At 45.3% G+C, this 17,665-nt stretch overlaps 1 protein-coding gene across 5 annotated transcripts in view; it reads left to right on the top strand.

Moving 5' to 3' along the window:
• The window catches only part of LOC137369403 (amyloid-beta A4 precursor protein-binding family A member 1-like), a 208,684-nt gene that overhangs the window by 102,239 nt on the left and 88,780 nt on the right, over nt 1-17,665 (top strand). For all 5 annotated transcript variants that reach the window (XM_068030578.1, XM_068030574.1, XM_068030575.1 and 2 more), the window contains one exon: nt 5,705-6,901. In XM_068030578.1, the coding sequence (XP_067886679.1) occupies nt 5,759-6,901 (1,143 nt within the window). In that variant the 5' untranslated portion in view covers nt 5,705-5,758. The remainder of the gene's footprint in view (nt 1-5,704; nt 6,902-17,665) is intronic.

Here is a 17,665-nt window from a genome sequence, read left to right as displayed (position 1 = left end):
CTCCCATCTCATTGGACTGGAAACATACTGCTGAGGAAAATTTTCTTGAACACACTCTAGGAACTCTTGCCCCTCTCTGCCCTTTACACTTCTACTATCCCAGTCTATGTTTGGATAATTAAAGTCCCCATTATAACTACTCTGTAATTCCTGCGCCTCTCTGTAATTTCCTTGCAAATTTGTTCCTCTACATCCTTTCCACTAGTTGGTGGCCTATGGACTACATTGAGCAATGTAATTGCACCTTTTTTGTTCCTTAGCTGTAGCCAAATAGATTCTGTCTCTCCTTGACCCCTCTTGGATATCCTCTCTTTCCAGCCCTTTAATGCCCAACCTTAATCAATATGGCCACTCCACCCCCTTTTTCTTCCTTTCCTATCTTTCCTGAACACCTTGTACCCAGAAATATTTAACACCCAGTCCTGCCCTTATTTGAGTCAGGTCTCTGTTATAGCCACAACATCATAATTTCACATGTCAATCTGCACCTGTACCTCCCCAATCTTACATACATGCACATTAACACTGATTTATACTTTATTACTTCTTCCCTTACTCTGACCCCACCTAATAACTTACTGTTCCCTACTCTAGTGCTATCTATCTCTCCCAGTATTCTGTGCACCTTGGAATTTGTCTCTGATATTTTTTCCTGGTTCCCTCACCCCTGCCAAGTTAGTTTAAACCCTCCACAATAGCACTAGCAAATCAACCCGCAAGGAACTCCGTCCTGCTCTATTTAGGTGCAGCCTGTCCCATCTGTACGGGTCCTATCTCCCCCAGAGCTGATCCCAATGTCCCAAGAATCTAATCCCCCCCCCCCCCCCCACTGTGCACCATCTTTGCAGCCACACATTTATCTGCTTTATCCTCCAATTTTTACACTCACTTGCGCGTGGCACTGGGAGTAATCCGGAGATTGCTACTTTTGAGGTCCTGCTTGATAATTTCCTACCTAGCTCCCTAAATTCTGACTTCAGGACCACATCCCTCTTTCTGCCTATATCATTTGTACCAATGTGGACCACGACTGCTGGCTGTTCACCCTCACCGCTCAGAGTGCTGTGCAGCTGTTCAGTGACATCCTTGACCCTGGTGCCAGGAAAGCAACACACCATCCTGGATTCATGTCTGCAGCTGCAGAAGTGCATGTCAATTCCCCTAACTATCGAATCACCTATCACTATTGGTCTTCCAGTCTTTCTTGTACCCCACTGACAGCTGAGCCACCCATGGCGCCGTGGACTTGGTTCTGGCTGCACTCCCCTGGTGAACTATTACCCTCATCAGTATTCTTAACTGAATGCTGGTTGAAGAGTGGAATGCACTCGGGGGGACACCTGCACTATCTGCCTGTTTCTTCTTGACTATCTGGCGGTCACCCATTCCCTCTCTCCTTGCATGCGCTTAAGCTGTGGGTGACCATATCTATAAACGTGCTATCCACAAAGCTCTCAACCTCACAGATGCACCGCAGGGACGCCAGCTGTTGCTCAAGTTCCGAAACCCGGAGCTCAAGCTGCTGTAACTGATGACACTTCCTGCACAAATGGTTATCCAAGACACGGGAAGTGTGCTGGAGGTCCCACAAAGCACAGGATGTCCACTATAGAGGTTGGAGCAGCCCTGCCATTCCTCTATCTTTTAGTTAATAATCTTGCTACTGCTAATAAATCTTTACCATACTAATAAACTTTACTACTATTAATAAACCTTAGTAATGCTAATAAACCTTACCAATACTGATAAACCCTACTAGTACTGAATGCACTTTTACGAGTAGTAATAAACCTTACTTTAAAAAAAAAAGAAAGAAAAAACTCACCAGTTTATTAAATAAAAACAAAATGCTGGAAAAACTCAGCTGGTCTGGCAGCAGCTGTGGAGAGAGAGCAGAGTTAATGTTTCAAGTCAGTGAACTCTCATCAGAACTGCTTCATGACTGGCCCTTTATTATTTTTATTTTTATCGTATTTCATTTTGTTCCTTTTTTTTAAACCATGTGCCTGCCTACTTTTTTCATGTTTGTGCTTCTGGTGAGGGCTGCTCATTTTTCTGTCATTGACACTCCCTCTGCCGTAATGCTTTGTCTTTCATCACACCATTGGCACACTCTCTTTGCCTTTGTCCCATGACGTTGTCAGTTAATCTCTCCTGCCCTCTGCACTATCACACATCTTCCCTTTTGTTCTCTTTCTCCCTCACCCCCACTTAACATGTTTAAAACCTATTCGATTTCTAACGTTTGCCGGTTCTGATGAAGGGTCACTGACCTGAAACGTTAACTCTGCTTCTCTCTCCACAGATGCTGCCTGACCTGCTGAGTATTTCCAGCACTTTGTTTTTATTTCAGATTTCCAGCATTTGCGGTATTTTGCTTTTATCTCACTGGTTTATTCCCTAGTTTAGATAAGATAAATAGGAAATATTCACCAGCCAATCAGTTACCTGCTTCCCTGTGATGTCACACCTCGATTTTTCTTTCTGACCGTGGGCTCTGAACCGACAGACTAGCGGCGGCAGTGACTAGCCCCGCTCTGCTGTCAGTCCTTCTCGCTGTTCTCTGAGCGGCCTCTCGCTCTCTCCGCTGTTTTTAAGCCCCACTCTGCTCTCGCTATTTCTCACCACTCTCCAGGTGAACACTCTCACTCTCTCTGCTATTTTTAAGCCCCGCTCTGCTCTCGCTGTTTCCCACCGCTCTCCGAGTGAACTCTTGCTCTCTCTCTCTCTGCTGTTTTTTTCCCCACCACTCTCCAAGTCCCATAAGAATTTTACATGTTCGTTTAGATCACATCTCATTCTTCTAAACTCCAGGGAACGTAGGCCCAGTCTACTCAAGCTCTCCTCAAAGGACACACCCCTATTGTTGAGAGCAAGTCAATCTGGCATCCATTTAACTAGCTGCCTGTGGCTCAGAGTGCAGATTTGAAACGTTCTATCATCCAGCTGTTGGATCCAATAGGGGCAGATAGAGCGAGGCTAGTTCCTCTGGTGGGGGAGTCCAGAACAAGGGGACATAACCTTAAAATTAGAGCTAGGCCTTTCAGGGGTGATGTCAGGATGAGCTTCTTCGCACCAAAGGTAGTGGAAATCTGGAACACCCCGCCTCCCCCCCCCCCCCCCCCACCCCCCCAAAAAAGCTGTTGAGGCCGGGGTTGGGGGGGGAGCGGGTGTCAGTTGAAAATTTCAAAACTGAGATTGACAGATTTTTGTTGGGCAAGGGTATTAAGGGTTACGGAGCCAAAACGGGTAGATGGAGTTGGTTAGATCTTGGCTGATCTGTATATTGAATGGCGGAACAAGCTTGAATGGCTGAATGGCCTCCTCTTGTTCATCCTTTCTTTATTTATCCTGCTCTTGATTTATTATTTTTATTTTTTTTTATTTAGAGATACAGCATTGAAACAGGCCCTTCGGCCCACCGAGTCTGTGCCGACCAACAACTACCCATTTATACTAACGCTACAGTAATCCCCTATTCCCTATCATTTCCCTACACTAAGGGCAATTCACAATGGCCAATTCACCTATCACCTGCAAGTGTTTGGATGTGGGAGGAAACCGGAGCACCCGGCGAAAACCCACGCAGACACAGGGAGAACTTGCAAACTCCGCACAGGCAGTACCCAGAATCGAACCCGGGTCCCTGGAGCTGTGAGGCTGCGGTGCTAACCACTGCGCCACTGTGCCGCCCATGATTTTAGCTCAGTAACCTTCCAGACAGTAGTGCCTGTGGGATCGCCTAAGCATGAAACCCCTTTGCATCTTCCACTGATGTATTTTATTGCTGCAGTGAGGTTCCAGGTTGCCTCAGTCATAACTAAATCCTTCTAAAAGCACCCAGCTGAACTACACAACAGGACAAGGGAGGAAGTGGCCTTCCTCTCCACGACTGCTACTGCAAAAAACAACCTGCATTCAAATAACAACAGCAACTACTATTTAAATAGCACGCTTAACGTAGTAAAACATCCCAAGGCACTTCACAGGAGTGTTACAAAACAAAATCTGACATGGAGCCACATAAGGAGATATTAGGGCAGGTGACCAAATGTTTGGTCAATGAGGTAGGCTTTAAGGAGTGTCTCAAAAGCGGAAGGAGAGGTGAAGCAGAGGGGTTTAGGACCTCAAGCAGCTGAAGGCATGCCTGCCATTGGTGGAACCATTAAAATTGGGGATTCTCAAGAGGCCAGAATTGGAGGAGGGCAGAGATCTCAGAGGGTTGTAGAGATGGATGAGATTAAAGAAATGGGGAAGGATGAGGCCAGAAGGGGATTTGAAAACAAGTGTGAGAATTTTAAAATCCAGGCATTGCTTAACTGGGAGCCAATGTTGGTCAGTGAGCACAGAGTTGCTGAGTGATTGGGACATGGCAGCAGAGTCTTGGATGACCTCAAATTCAGGGAAGGTTTCTGCCTACATGGGAGGCCAGCAAACAATGCATTGGAATGATCAGTTTTTTTTCTTGTTCATTCACTGGTTAGGGGCGTCACTAGCAAGGTCAGCATTTATTGCCTTTGGAATATAACTGAGTGGCTTGCGAGGCCATTTCAGAGGTCAGTTAAGAATCAACAACATTGCTGTGAGTCTGGAGTCACGTGTAGGCTAGGCTGAGTAAGAACGACAGATTTCCTTCCCTAACGGACATTATGAACCAGACGGGTTTTTACAACAATCTGGTAGGTTTCGCGATCACCGCTACTGAGTCTGACTTTTTTTTAAAATTCCAGATTTATTTAATTAACTGAATTTAAATTCTCCAGCTGCCCTGGTGGGATTTGAACTCATGTCACCAGATCATTAGACCAGACCTCTGGATTACTAGTCCAGTAATATAACCACTACGCAATTGTACTCCATAGCCAAGTCTTGAGGTAACAAAGGCATGGATGAGGGTTTCAGCAGCAGATGTGCTGAGGCAGGGGAGGAGTCAGGAGATTTAATGGAAGTGTAGGTTGTCTTAGTGATGGCGCCTTTAACAAAATGAAACATCCCAAGGTGCTTCACAGGTGTCCTGGCCGATATTTATCTCTCAAACAGCACCTTTAAAACAAATTAGCTGGTCATTATCACACTGCAGTGTGCAAATTGGCTGCCACAGTTTCGACAAGATACTTCATTGGCTGTAAAGCGCTTTGGGACAACCAGAGGTGGTGAAAAGAGCTATAGAAATGTAAGTCTTACATTTTTAAAGAATATCTAAAAAATTGATCAAAGTAGGTCTGCTTTGAGTGATGGTATGATCAGAAATGATGCCTCTTTGGAAATGTCAGTGGTGTTCAAAGGGCAGGCTCATTAAACATAGAATCGTAGAATGAAACAGCACAGGCACGTGGGAACACCACCACCTGCAAGTTCACCTCCAAGCCACACACCATCCTGACTTGGAGCTATATCGCTGTTCCTTCACTGTCGCTGGCTCAGAATCCTTCCCTTACTGCACTGTGGGTGTACCCACACCACATGGACTGCAACAGTTCAAGAAGGCAGCTCATCACTACCTTCTCAAGGACAATTAGACATGGGCAACAAATGCTGGCCTAGCCAGTGACTCCCATCTCCCAAGAATGAATAAATTAAGAGGAGGCCATTCGGCCCATTGTGCCTGTGCTGTCTCTTTGAAAGAGCTATGCTATTTTCCCTTCGTCTGCATCATGTTGACTTTTTTGCTTTCTTTTTGTTTTGTCTTGTCTGTGTGTTCTAGCGACATCCGCAGAGATGCTGCTTGTGTAGGCGGACTGGACTTTTGGATTCTGACATGAGCAAGCCAGAAGAAGTGGTGGAGACGGATGAGGAACCGGGGAGCGGGGAAGTGAACGAGGCAGTGGAGGCTGATCTCCAGCACTCGGAGGAGGAGGAAGAGGAGGCTGGGTGCCACGGCAATGGCAAGCGAGGAGCGCGAGCGCGGCAGGGAGACGAGGAGGGGACCCTGGCCAGGTCTGCCAGCACTGAGAGTGGCTTCCACAACCACACGGACAGGGCGGAAGGTGACGTGATCTGCGCACAGGGCGATCCCTACGGATCCCGGGAGATGCTTCAGGAGAACGAAGAGGATGAACGGTCCTACGCTGTCCACTGTCGACCAGAGGCAGAGGAGTACACTGAGAACGCAGAGTCAGAGCACGTGGAAGCTGCCGAGAATCGGACTCTGCCAAATATTTTGCAGTTCAATATGGTGGACCGTGAAGGGCTTATGGGTTCAGCCTACTCAGGGTACGTTTACAGCCACCACCCATTCCATCGCAGTGAGGAGGAGCAGTATGCCGAGCCCTATGATGACTACTCAGTCCAGGAGCACGTTTACGAGGAGATTGGCGAGGCCCCTGAGCTGGATGGTCGGGAAACTCTACGGCTGTATGAGCAGGAGAGGGAGGAGGCGGAAAATTACCGCAAGAAGGCTCTCGGGGCCAGACTGCACCATTACGATGAGCGGTCGGACAATGAATCAGACAGCCCAGAGAAGGAGGCCGAGTTTGCACCCTATCCCCGGATGGACAGCTATGAACAAGAGGAGGACATCGACCAGATCGTCGCTGAGGTGAAGCAGAGCATGAGTTCCCAAAGCCTCGACCAGGCCTCTGAGGAGATGCCGGAGGCCGAGCAGAACTCGGAGTGTAGTGCCGCCCATGGCAGTGGGCATGAGAGCGACGACGCCATGCCTGCACTGAACTCCCGGTCTGTGTCTTTCACAGGCTTGGGGGAGCCTGTGAGGCACACCAGAGAACAAAGGGATGCCATTTCTTTAGCTATTAAAGACATCAAGGAAGCAATCGAAGAGGTAAAGACCAGAACCATACGATCGCCCTACACTCCCGATGAGCCAGCAGAGCCCATCTGGGTTATGCGACAAGATATTAGTCCAACAGTAGAATGTGAGAGCCAAATGGTGATGGAAGGAGATGTAAGTAACTGCCATGTCTGTCAGGTTTTACTTTGTGAACACTCTTGAGGTATTTTGTTGAGTCTGACTGTACAACAAGGTTGCATATTTTGATAAATGGTGTAGCATTTGGGACTTTTTTTTTTCATTGGAATTCCTCCTGATTGTCCTTGAGAGTAATCCAGGAGGATAAAAATTTTCAAAAATCACAAAATAGTCACTTTGCTTGACTAGCCTTTTTTGATTGATCACAAAATCTTGTCCCTCAATCTCCTCTTTCTTCAGAAATACAGGAAAGAAAAGTAGAGCCACAGAAAGATTTAGGGAGGAAATTCCAGAGTCTAGGCCCAGGCAGCTAAAGGCATGGCCGCTAGTGGTGGAGCGATTAAAATTGGGGATACACAAGAGGCCTGAATTGGTGGAGTACAGAGATCTTGGAGAGTTGTGAGGCGAAAGAGATTGGGAGGGGCGAAGCCATGGAAAGATTTGAAAACAAGGATAAGAATTTTAAAATAGAGGCGGTGCTTGGTTGGGGACCAGTGCAGATCACTGAGTACAAGGGAGATGAGTGAGCAGCACTTGGTGCAAATTAGGACACTCAGCAGCCAATTTTGCACAGCAAGGTCCCAGAAACAACGATGTGGTGAATAACCCGATAATCTGTTCTCCGTGATCTCCCTTTGAGGGATAAATAATGGTCCAGGACACCGGGAAGAACTCCCGTGCTCTTCTTTGAAATAATGGCGTTGGGATCTTTTACATCCGCCTGAGAGGGCAGATGGAACCTTGATTTAACATCTCATTCGAAAGACTGCACCTCCAACAGTGCAGCATTCCCTCGGTATGTAGTGTAGTTTTATAGTTGGTCATAGAATTAGTTGTGCGATCCATTATTAGTTTCACACTTACATTTTTAAAATTTAAACCAGTTCAACATTTTATTATCAAAAGTGATCATTGCAGTTTCCGACAGCCATTTCAGTGCTGTTAAGTGCTTGGTTACATGAAAGGCTATAAAAGGGATGGACTTCAGTCTGCCATGAGAGCAAGTTTTGAATTAAAATCTAGTCTGATGTATGTTTTTAGGTACACTTGTGATCAAAGCAAGACCATTGAGTGTACTTATAGTTGTGCATAAAGCTCTGCTGAAGGGTGTATGTTAAAATCAATAGCAATGATGCAGTGATCTATTGTGTCAGCTGAGGCTCAGTGGTTAGCACACTCACCTCTGAGTCAGAAGGTTGTGGGTTCAAGTCCCACTCCAGAGACTTGAGCACAGTATCTAGGCTGACGCTCCCAGTACAGTACTGAGGGAGTGCTGCCCCGTTGGAGGTGCTGTATTTCAAAAGAGATGTTAAACCAAGGCCGCATCTGCCCCCTCAGGTGGATGTAAGAAATCCCATGGCCACTATTTTGAAGAAGAGCAGGGGAGTTCTCCTTGGTATCCTGGCCAATATTTATGCCTCAGTCAACATCACTAAAACAGGTGATCTGGTCATTATCACATTGCTGTTTGTGGGATCTTGCTGTGTGCAAATTGGCTGCTGCATTACAACAGTGACTACACTTCAACAGGTCTTCATGGGCTGTAAGATGCTTTGAGACATCCAGAGGTTATGAAAATTGCTATATAAATGCAAGTGCTTTCTATGCGTGAGTAAATCTACACAAAGGCAGGCAAGCAACAAAAGCATGGAGCTGCTTAGCTGGCCCTTTTGGATTCCTTGCAGCAAAGCAGGGCACTGGATAAAAGCGACCCTTTTCACAATTGATTTCGACCCAAATATACAGACGCCTCTGGGGCTATTTATTCCAGTTGACTAAGAGTACTGTGGATGAAAGTTCATGTGAAGATTAGGCAAATGTTGATGAGGTTAGCCTGGAGATGGCACTATAATGCAGTGTACACCAGCAAGGGCATATAGGTAAGTGATTGGCTAGAGTTATATATTTAACGGATTAATTCGTGTTCATGTCCTGCAGGCATTGTATTTGGAGATAAAAGGAAGGACTTATAAATCACGAGGCTGAGATGAATACGAGATAAAGTTTAGGCTCAAGACAATAATTCCAAGGCAGGTGAATAAAAATAAAAATTTGTCTCACAGACATGGGGCAATTAAAATTTAGCATGTTAATTTATAACACTGTGCTAAATGCAATAGTTACAAAGTTTTTTTTTTTAAAAGGTGAATATCAATTATTGCCCCCTTTTTGAAACTCCATGACGAGAATTTTTGTTCTAGTTTTTATGCAAAAGCCCAGCGTATAGAAAGGTCTGCTAACTTCACTGAGCTACTACAGACACTGGCACTAACCACATTATAGGAAGGATGTGATCACACTAGAGAGGGTACAGAGGAGATTTACAAAGATTTTGCCAAGAATGGAGAATTTTGGATAGGAGGAAAGATTGGATCGGCTAGGGTTGTTTAATGGCATGGAGGAGGCTGAAGAGAGATTTAACTGAGGTGTATAAAATAATGAGGGGCCTAGATAAAGTGGATAGGAAGGGCCTATTTTCATTACCAGAGAGGCTCAGTAACCTGGGGGCAGAGATTTAAAGTAATTTTCAGAAGGATTGGGGGGGAGTTGAGAAATGTTTTCACAGAGGACTGTGGGGATCTGGAATTCACTGCCTGAAAGGATGGTAGAGGCAGGAACCCTCTTTGCATTTAAAAAGCACTTAAATATGCACTTGGAATGCCATAACTTGCAGGCCTTCAGACCAAAAACTGGAAAGTGGGATTAGGCTGGATAGTTCTTTCAGCCAGCACAGACACATTGGGCCAAATGGTTGTCTTCAGTGCCATAAATTTCTATGATTCTAACTTTCTGAGCAAGCTTAAAATATCAGTCAGCTGACTTCGTTACAATGGACTGTTGGCAGTGCTTGCAAGGCAGTATTCTGATCGAGAAATTTCGCTACAAGCAACAAATGTGAATTTTGGGTCACGTTTTAACTCACCTGCATGCTGGGATGAGATTTGAGATTACTGGCTTTACCTCATTCCGGGGCAGCCGTTATTTTTCATAAAATATGCTGTTCATCAGGTGGGTTGCTGTCTTTGTATTCCACTTGCTGCTCCTGTACAAAATGAGCTGCTAGTTGGGAGTGTGGGCGATAGTCTATCCCTTCACCCATCCTCAGATAACGTTTTACATAGAATTCCCTTGAATTTTCCAGCACAAAAACAGCCCATTTAGCCCAACTGATCCACACAAGCCTCTCCCATCTTTCTTCATCTAACCCTAGCTAGACATCCTTCTATTCCTTTCTACCTCATGTACTTACCCTAATATATTTATTTTACCTCACTCTTCATGTTTGTTGCATAATCGCTGCAAGTTTAGTGAGAAATAATTTGTGCTTGATTATCGCTAAATTCTATAACTAGCGTATTGTATTAAGTTATTTAGCTTTGAGCATTCAATGAATTTTCCTCAAACCATTGGATCCATTATGTTGTCCAAGGTTATTCATTCCCCCTCTCTATATGATTTATTTTAAAGAAGTATATATACATAAATTAAAATGAGGTACCAACAATGACTGAACATAAGGAGCAGGAGTAGACCATACGGCCCCTTTGGCCTGCTCTGCCATTCAATACGATCACGTTTGATCATCTGCCTCAACTCCGCTTTCCCACCCACTCCCCATATTCCTTGATTCCTTGAGACACCAAAAATCATTTCTTCTTGGGCAGTCCCTTGGGAACGAGGATGACTTTCTTCCACTCCAGGGTTGTGGGTCCTTAGGTGACTGAATAGTCCAATTCTGGATCCGCACACTCTGCCACAGGTGGGGCAGGTGGTGTTTGGTGAGACGAGTAAATGGGATTCTCGATTTTCCGAATGCTCCTTCCATTGTTTGCACCTGGTCGCTGCATGGGCATGTTGACGTTGTGCAAACTGGCTGGCACCTTTGTGAATGCTTTTTCTCCAATTTGGGCGGTCTCGGGCAAGAGATTCCCACGAATCTGTGGCGATGTCACATTTTTTCAGGGAGGCTTTGAGGACATTTTTGTAGCGTTTCCTCTGCCCTCCTGGTAGCCTCTTGCCGTGATGGAGCTTGGAATAGAAAGCATGTATTGGGAGTCATGTGTCAGGCGTGCAGACGATGTGGCCCGCCCAACGTAACGATTAGCCATGACCAGTGTCTCAATACTGGGGATGTTGGCCTGATAGAGGACACTGATATTGGAGCACCTGTCCTGCCACTGAATTTGCAAGACCTTGCGGAGGCACCGTTGGTGATATCTCTCCAGGGCTTTGAGATATCTGCTGTACAGTGTCCATGTTTCCGACGCATACAGGAGGGCAGGTAACACTGCGGCCCTGTAGACCATGAATTCGGTGTCAGGTTTGAGGTCTCTGTCATCAAACACACTTTTCCTCAGACGACCGAAGGCTGCTCCGGCACACTGGAGGCGATGCTGAGTTTCATCGTCGATGTCTGCCCTTGCTGAGAGGAGGCTCCCGAGGTATGAGAAGTAATCCATATTGTCCAGTGGTTCACTGTGGATCTTGGTAGTCAGTGCAGTGTTGTGCTGCGGGAGCAGGCTGGTAGAGGACCTTTGTCTTCCGGATGTTTAGCTTGAGGCTCGTTCTTTCATACGCCTCTGTGAATGCATCAACGAGGGTTTGAAGCTCGGCCTCTGAGTGTGCGCATATGCAAGCGTCGTCAGCATACTGCAACTCGATGAGAGGTTGGAGTGGCCTTGGTTCTGGACTGGAGGCGACGGAGGTTGAATAGTTTCCCGCTCGTCCTGTAGAGTAGATCTACTCCAACAAGGTGCTTCAAGGAGAAGAGGTGGAGTGTTGTGGCAAGGAAGATGGAAAAGAGCATTGGTGCAAAGACACAGCCTTGCTTGACCCCAGTTTGCACTCGGATTGGGTCAGTGGCAGATCTGTTGGGAAGGATTACAGCTTGCATGTCATCATGCAGCAGGCAGAGGATGGTGATGAATTTCTGCGGGGCAGCCAAATTTGAGGAGGATATTCTATAATCCCTCCTGGTGATAGAGTCGAAGGCCTTTGTGATGTCAAAGAAGGTCATATATAAAGGTTGCTGATGCTCCTTACATTTTTCTTGGAGTTGTCTTGCTGTGAAGATCATGTCCACTGTGCCTCCTGATGGACAGAATCCACTTTGTGATTTCTCAGTCTGAACTATACTCAATAATGGAGCATCCACAACCCTCTGGGGTAGAGAATTCCAAAGATGTGCGAACCTTTGAGTGAAGAGATTTCTCCTCATTTCAGTCCTAAATGATCGTCCCCTTATCCTGAGACTGTGCCCAGTGTTCTAGATTCACCAGCCACAGGAAACAATCTCTGTGTCAACCTTGTCAAGACCCTTCAGAATCTTGTACGTTTCATAGGAAGATAGGAACAGGAGTAGGCCGTTCAGCCCCTCGAGCCTGTCTCGCCATTCAATGAGATCATGCTGATCCGCGGCCTAACTCCATATACCTGCCTTTGGCCCATATCCCTTAATATCTTTGTTTAACAAAATTCTATCTATCTCAGATTTAAAATTAACAACTGTTCTTGCTTCAACTGCTGTTTGTGAGAGGGAGTTCCAAACCTCTACCACCCTTTGCGTGAAGAGGTGCTTCCTAACATCTCTGCTGAATGGTCTGGTCCTAATTTTTAGACTATGCCCCCTAGTTTTAGAATCTCCAACCAGTGGAAATAGTTTATCTTTATCTAGCCTGTCTTTTCCTGTTAATATCTTGAAGACTTCAATCAGATCACCCCTTAACCTTCTTAAATTCTAGCAAAAACTAGTTTCAATGCGATCACCTCTCATTCTTCTAAACTCCAGAGAATATAGGCCCAGTTTACTCAGCCTCTCATCATTGATAATGGGGAAATGGCAGACATGTTGAACAATTACTTTGCCTCAGTATTTACAGTTGAAGAGGAGGATAACTTGCCGGAAGTCCCAAAAAAATTAATAGCCCATAGGGGACAGGGACTTAATACAATTAACATAAGTAAATCATCAGTAACAAGGAAATTAATGGAACTAAAGAGTGAGAAATCCCCAGGACCTGGCGGTTTCCATCCGAGGGTGTTAAAGGAAGTAGGGGAGCACATTGTAGATGCCCTAACTAAAGTCTTTCAGAGTTCCCTAGATTCAGGAGTGGTCCCTCTGGATTGGAAAGTTGCACATGTCACTCCACTTTTTAAGAAGGGTGAAAGGGGGAACCAAGGAAATTACAGACCAGTTAGCCTGACATCTGTGGTGGGCAAGTTGCTGGAGTCTATAATCAAGGAAAGGGTGACTGAACACCTCGAAAAATTTCAGTTAATCAGGAACAGCCAGCATGGATTCATGACGGGAAGGTAATGCCCGACAAATCTAATTGAAGTTTTTGAAGAGGTGACTAAGGTAGTGGACAGGGGAATGTCTATGGATGTTATTGATATGGACTTCCAGAAGGCATTTGATAAAGTCCCATCTAAGACACTGTTAACTATGGTAGAAGCCCATGGAGTTGAGGGCAAATTATTGACATGGTTAGAAAGTTGGTTGAGTGGTAGGCGACAGAGAGTGGGGATAATGGGTAAGTACTCCGATTGGCAGGATGTAACTAGTGGTGTCCCGCAGGGATCTGTGTTGGGGCCTCAATTATTCACATTATTCATTAACCGACTTGGATGATGGCATAGTAAGTCATATATCCAAATTTGCTGATGATACAAAGTTAGGCAGCATTGTAGACAGTCTAGATGATAGCATAAAATTGCAAAGAGATATTGACAGACTAGGTGAGTGGGCAAAATTGTGGCAGATGGATTTCAATGCGGGCAAGTGAGAGGTTATCCATTTTGGACCAAAAAAGGATAGAGCAGGGTACTTTCTAAATGGGAAGAGGTTAAGTACAGTGGATGTCCAAAGAGACTTGGAGTTCAGGTGCATAGATCTTTAAAATGCCACGAGCAAGTGCAGGAAATAATAAAAAGGCTAATGGAATGCTAGCCTTTATATCTAGAAGCTTGGAGTATAAAGACACAGAGGTTATGCTGCAGCTGTACAAAACCCTGGTTAGACCCCACTTGGAGTACTGTGAGCAGTTCTGGGCACCACACCTTAGGAAGGATATATTGGCCTTGGAGGGAGTGCAACGTAGGTTTACAAGAATGATACCTGGACTATAGTGGTTAAGTTACGAGGAGAGATTACACAAATTTGGCCTGTTTTCGCTAGAATTTAGAAGGTTAAGGGGTGATCTGATTGAAGTCTTCAAGATATTAACAGGAAAAGACAGTCTAGATAAAGATAAACTATTTCCACTGGTTGGAGATTCTAAAACCAGGGGGCATAGTCTAAAAATTAGGACCAGACCATCCAGAAGAGATGTTAGGAAGCACTTCTTCACGCAAAGTGTGGTAGAGGTTTGGAACTCTCCCATAAACAGCAGCTGAAGCTAGAACAGTTATTAATTTTAAATCTGAGAAAGATAGAATTTTGTTAAACAAAGATATTAAGGGGTATGGGCCAAAGGCAGGTATATGGAGTTAGGCCGCGGATCAGCCATGATCTCATTGAATGGCGGGACAGGCTCGAGGGGCTGAATGGCCTACTCCTGTTCCTATCTCCCTATGTTCCTATAGGAAAACACCCTCATCCCAGGAACCAATCTAGTGAACCTTCATTGTACCACCTACAATGCAAGTATATCCTTCCTTAAATATGGAGACCAAAACTGCACATGGTATTCCAGGTGTGATCTCACCAAAGCCCTGTACAATTGTAGTAAGACTTCCTTACTCCTGTACTCCAAACCCCTTTGCAATAAAGGCCAACATGCCATTTGCCTTCCAAATTGCTTGCTGTACCTGCATGCTATCTTTCTGTGTTCCTTCCACCCAAGTGGTTCTGAACATCAACATTGATAAGTTTATCGACTTTTAAAAGACATTCTGCTTTTCTGTTCTTACTACCAAAGTGAATAACCACACACTTTCCCACATTATACTCCAACTGCCACCTTGTCCTTTCGCTTAACCTGTCTGTATCTCTTTACATCCTCTTTGTGTCCTCACAGCTTGCAATTTCACCTAGCTTTTGTCAGTAAATTTAGAGACGTTACTCTCTGTCTCTTTGTCTAAGTTATTAATATAGATTGTAAACAGCTGAAAGACCCCAGCACTGATCCTTGTGGCGTTTCACTGATTACAGTCTGCCAACTTGAAAATGGCCCATTTATGCCCACTCTCTGCGTCCTGTCCATTAACCAATCCTTTATCCATGCTAATGTATTACCCCCCAGCTCTGTGAGTCCTTACCTTGCCTATTAACCTTTTGTGTGGCACCTTATCAAATGCCTTTTGGAAATCCAGGTCTACTACATCCACTGGCTTCCTACTCATTAAATCCTCAAAAAATTCTAATAAATTGTTCAAACACGATTTCCCTTTTGTAAAAGCATGTTGTCTGTCTGATCATACTATGATTTTCCAAGTGCATTGTTAAGACTTCCTCAATAATACATTCCAGCATTTTCCCAACGACTGATGTTAGATGAACTGGCCTGCAGATCCCTGTTTTCCCTCCCTTTTTTTTGAACAGCAATGTTACATTTGCTAACTTACAATCCACTGGGACTGTTCTAGAATCTAGGGAATTTTGGAAAATCATAAGCAGTGCATCCACTATCTCTACAGCTATCTCTTTTAGAACTGTAGAATGTAGGCCATCGGGTCCTGGGATTTTGTCAGCTTTTAGTCCCTTATGTTTCTCCAATATTTTTTCTCTGATATTAAATATGCTAAGTTTCTCACTCTTATTAGTCCATAGATTACCCTCTATTTCTGGTATGTAACTTGTGTATTCTACTATGAAGACAAACACAAAGTATTTGTTCAACTTCTCTGCCATTTCCTCTACCTCGACCTCTCAGGGACCAATATTTATTTCAGCCTCCTTTTTATATACTTAGAAATGCTCTTACAATCTCTTTTTATATTCCTGGACAGCTTACTCTCATATTCTATTTTTTTCCCTTTTTAATCAATTTTTGGTCACCCTTTGCTGGTTTCTAAAATGCTGCCAATCCTCAGGTTTATTGCTATTCTTTGCAACATTATAAGCCTTTTCTTTTCATCTATTACGATCCTTAACTTCCCTAGTAAGCCATAGATGGATCTTTCTTGCAGAGTTTTTGTTTTTTAATTTTAATGTATTCTTGTTGAAAATTTTGAATTTTGAAGGGCTAAAATTTGGATTTTACTGATAATTTGGGATGGGGGGGAGTCACGATTCACAACCTGCCTGCATTGGTTCTGGTGTATGTGGGCAACAGGCAAATTTGGTGCTGCCACCTCATTTCCATGATTGTAGCGTAAGTCTGAGCAGCTCCCGCGCTGATGGGTGCCTCTGCACTCAGCAGGGGGCCAAGCAGCATGTGCTGGTAGCACATGGTGCAGCCAGCCTTCTGTTCTTAAAGGCACTCTATCTCTCTTGAAGGGAAGCTGCACTGAATTACAGGAGGCTGCTGCTGAATACTGTTGTCGTAATTGTAAACAAGGAAAATGGAACGCTAGGGCAGATAGAGGACTCCAAGATCACAGATATGATGCTGGAGGCCTTAGTGGCAGACAGGAGGAGAGATGCCATGTTTCTGCAGTGGGGGGCCAGGAGACCTTCAAGGCAAGCCTTCAGAAGGGATTGGGAGCAGGTGGCCAGGGAGGTCAACTCCGGGTATTTGGACCCATGGACCTGGCAGCAATGTCAGAAGAAGTTCAATTACCTCACACAGCTGGTCAAGTTGAGTGACTGCATCTTCTCATGACATCTCCTATTACCGACCTCTCACGCTGCTCAATGCTCCATACCCCCATCACTCACCCAGCAGCACTCCCTAGCACTCAGGACTCAGGTCTAACATCCAAATACTCCACTTCACCCTCACACACCCACCCATGCTGCCAGCCTCATACCCACCTCTCATTGCCTCTACATACCTCCAGCTATTCAGCTGTGGCAGTCATATCACCCATACACAGTGTGTGACACTCACTGACATTCTGCCCTCTTTCTTGCCCTACACAATAGAAGGGAGCAGCGAGTGTGAGGCATAAGGATGCCTGCATCCCCTGAGCCTTATGAGGAGATGATTCTCCTCATCAAGGGGCCGACTGCTACAGAACCTGTTATCTCCAACATTGCTGGGAGCCTTGAGAATGATGGTATATTCCTGCTTTATTCTCCTTCTCAACTCCCCAGCTCACCCTCATCCTGCTATCTAGCATGGATGTGCAAGCTGCTGATGGTGTGACCATGGGGCACTTGCTTTCCTCTCCATGGCCCCATCTCTCATCAAACCCTCCCTTTTCTGATTTCCCGCTTTTGGACACCCAAATGAAGTGCGACACAAGCATGACATTCTGCCCTCTGCCTGTCCAGCCACAGCACATGCAGGTGGAGGGGAGAGAGCAACAGCACTGGCACTAATGAAGAGCACCATCACCTGATCTGACAGTCGCTGCCACCAGCTCAGCTACTGGCTCTGCACGTACCTTGGCTGGTATAGAGTTGGGATCTGCAGACGATCAGTCACTGGCACAAGTGGGCTGCAGCCAGGACAGGGGTAAAGGATGATGCATTTACCAGCTAACTGGAGGATGAGGGTTGAGGGCAAATGGGTTCTGCTAGCAGGGACTCAGGTTGGATCTTGATGGGGTAGCATACAGAGAGGGTTGATTGGCTGGCACACCGAGATGTTGAGTGCATTGGCTGGCCTGCCAGACAGCTTTCTGTCGCTGTCA

This window comes from Heterodontus francisci, chromosome 4 (assembly GCF_036365525.1).
Source record: "Heterodontus francisci isolate sHetFra1 chromosome 4, sHetFra1.hap1, whole genome shotgun sequence".
Lineage (NCBI taxonomy): Eukaryota > Metazoa > Chordata > Chondrichthyes > Heterodontiformes > Heterodontidae > Heterodontus > Heterodontus francisci.
Note: the sequence above shows the minus strand (reverse complement) of the source record. Positions and strands in the feature narration are given on the sequence as shown.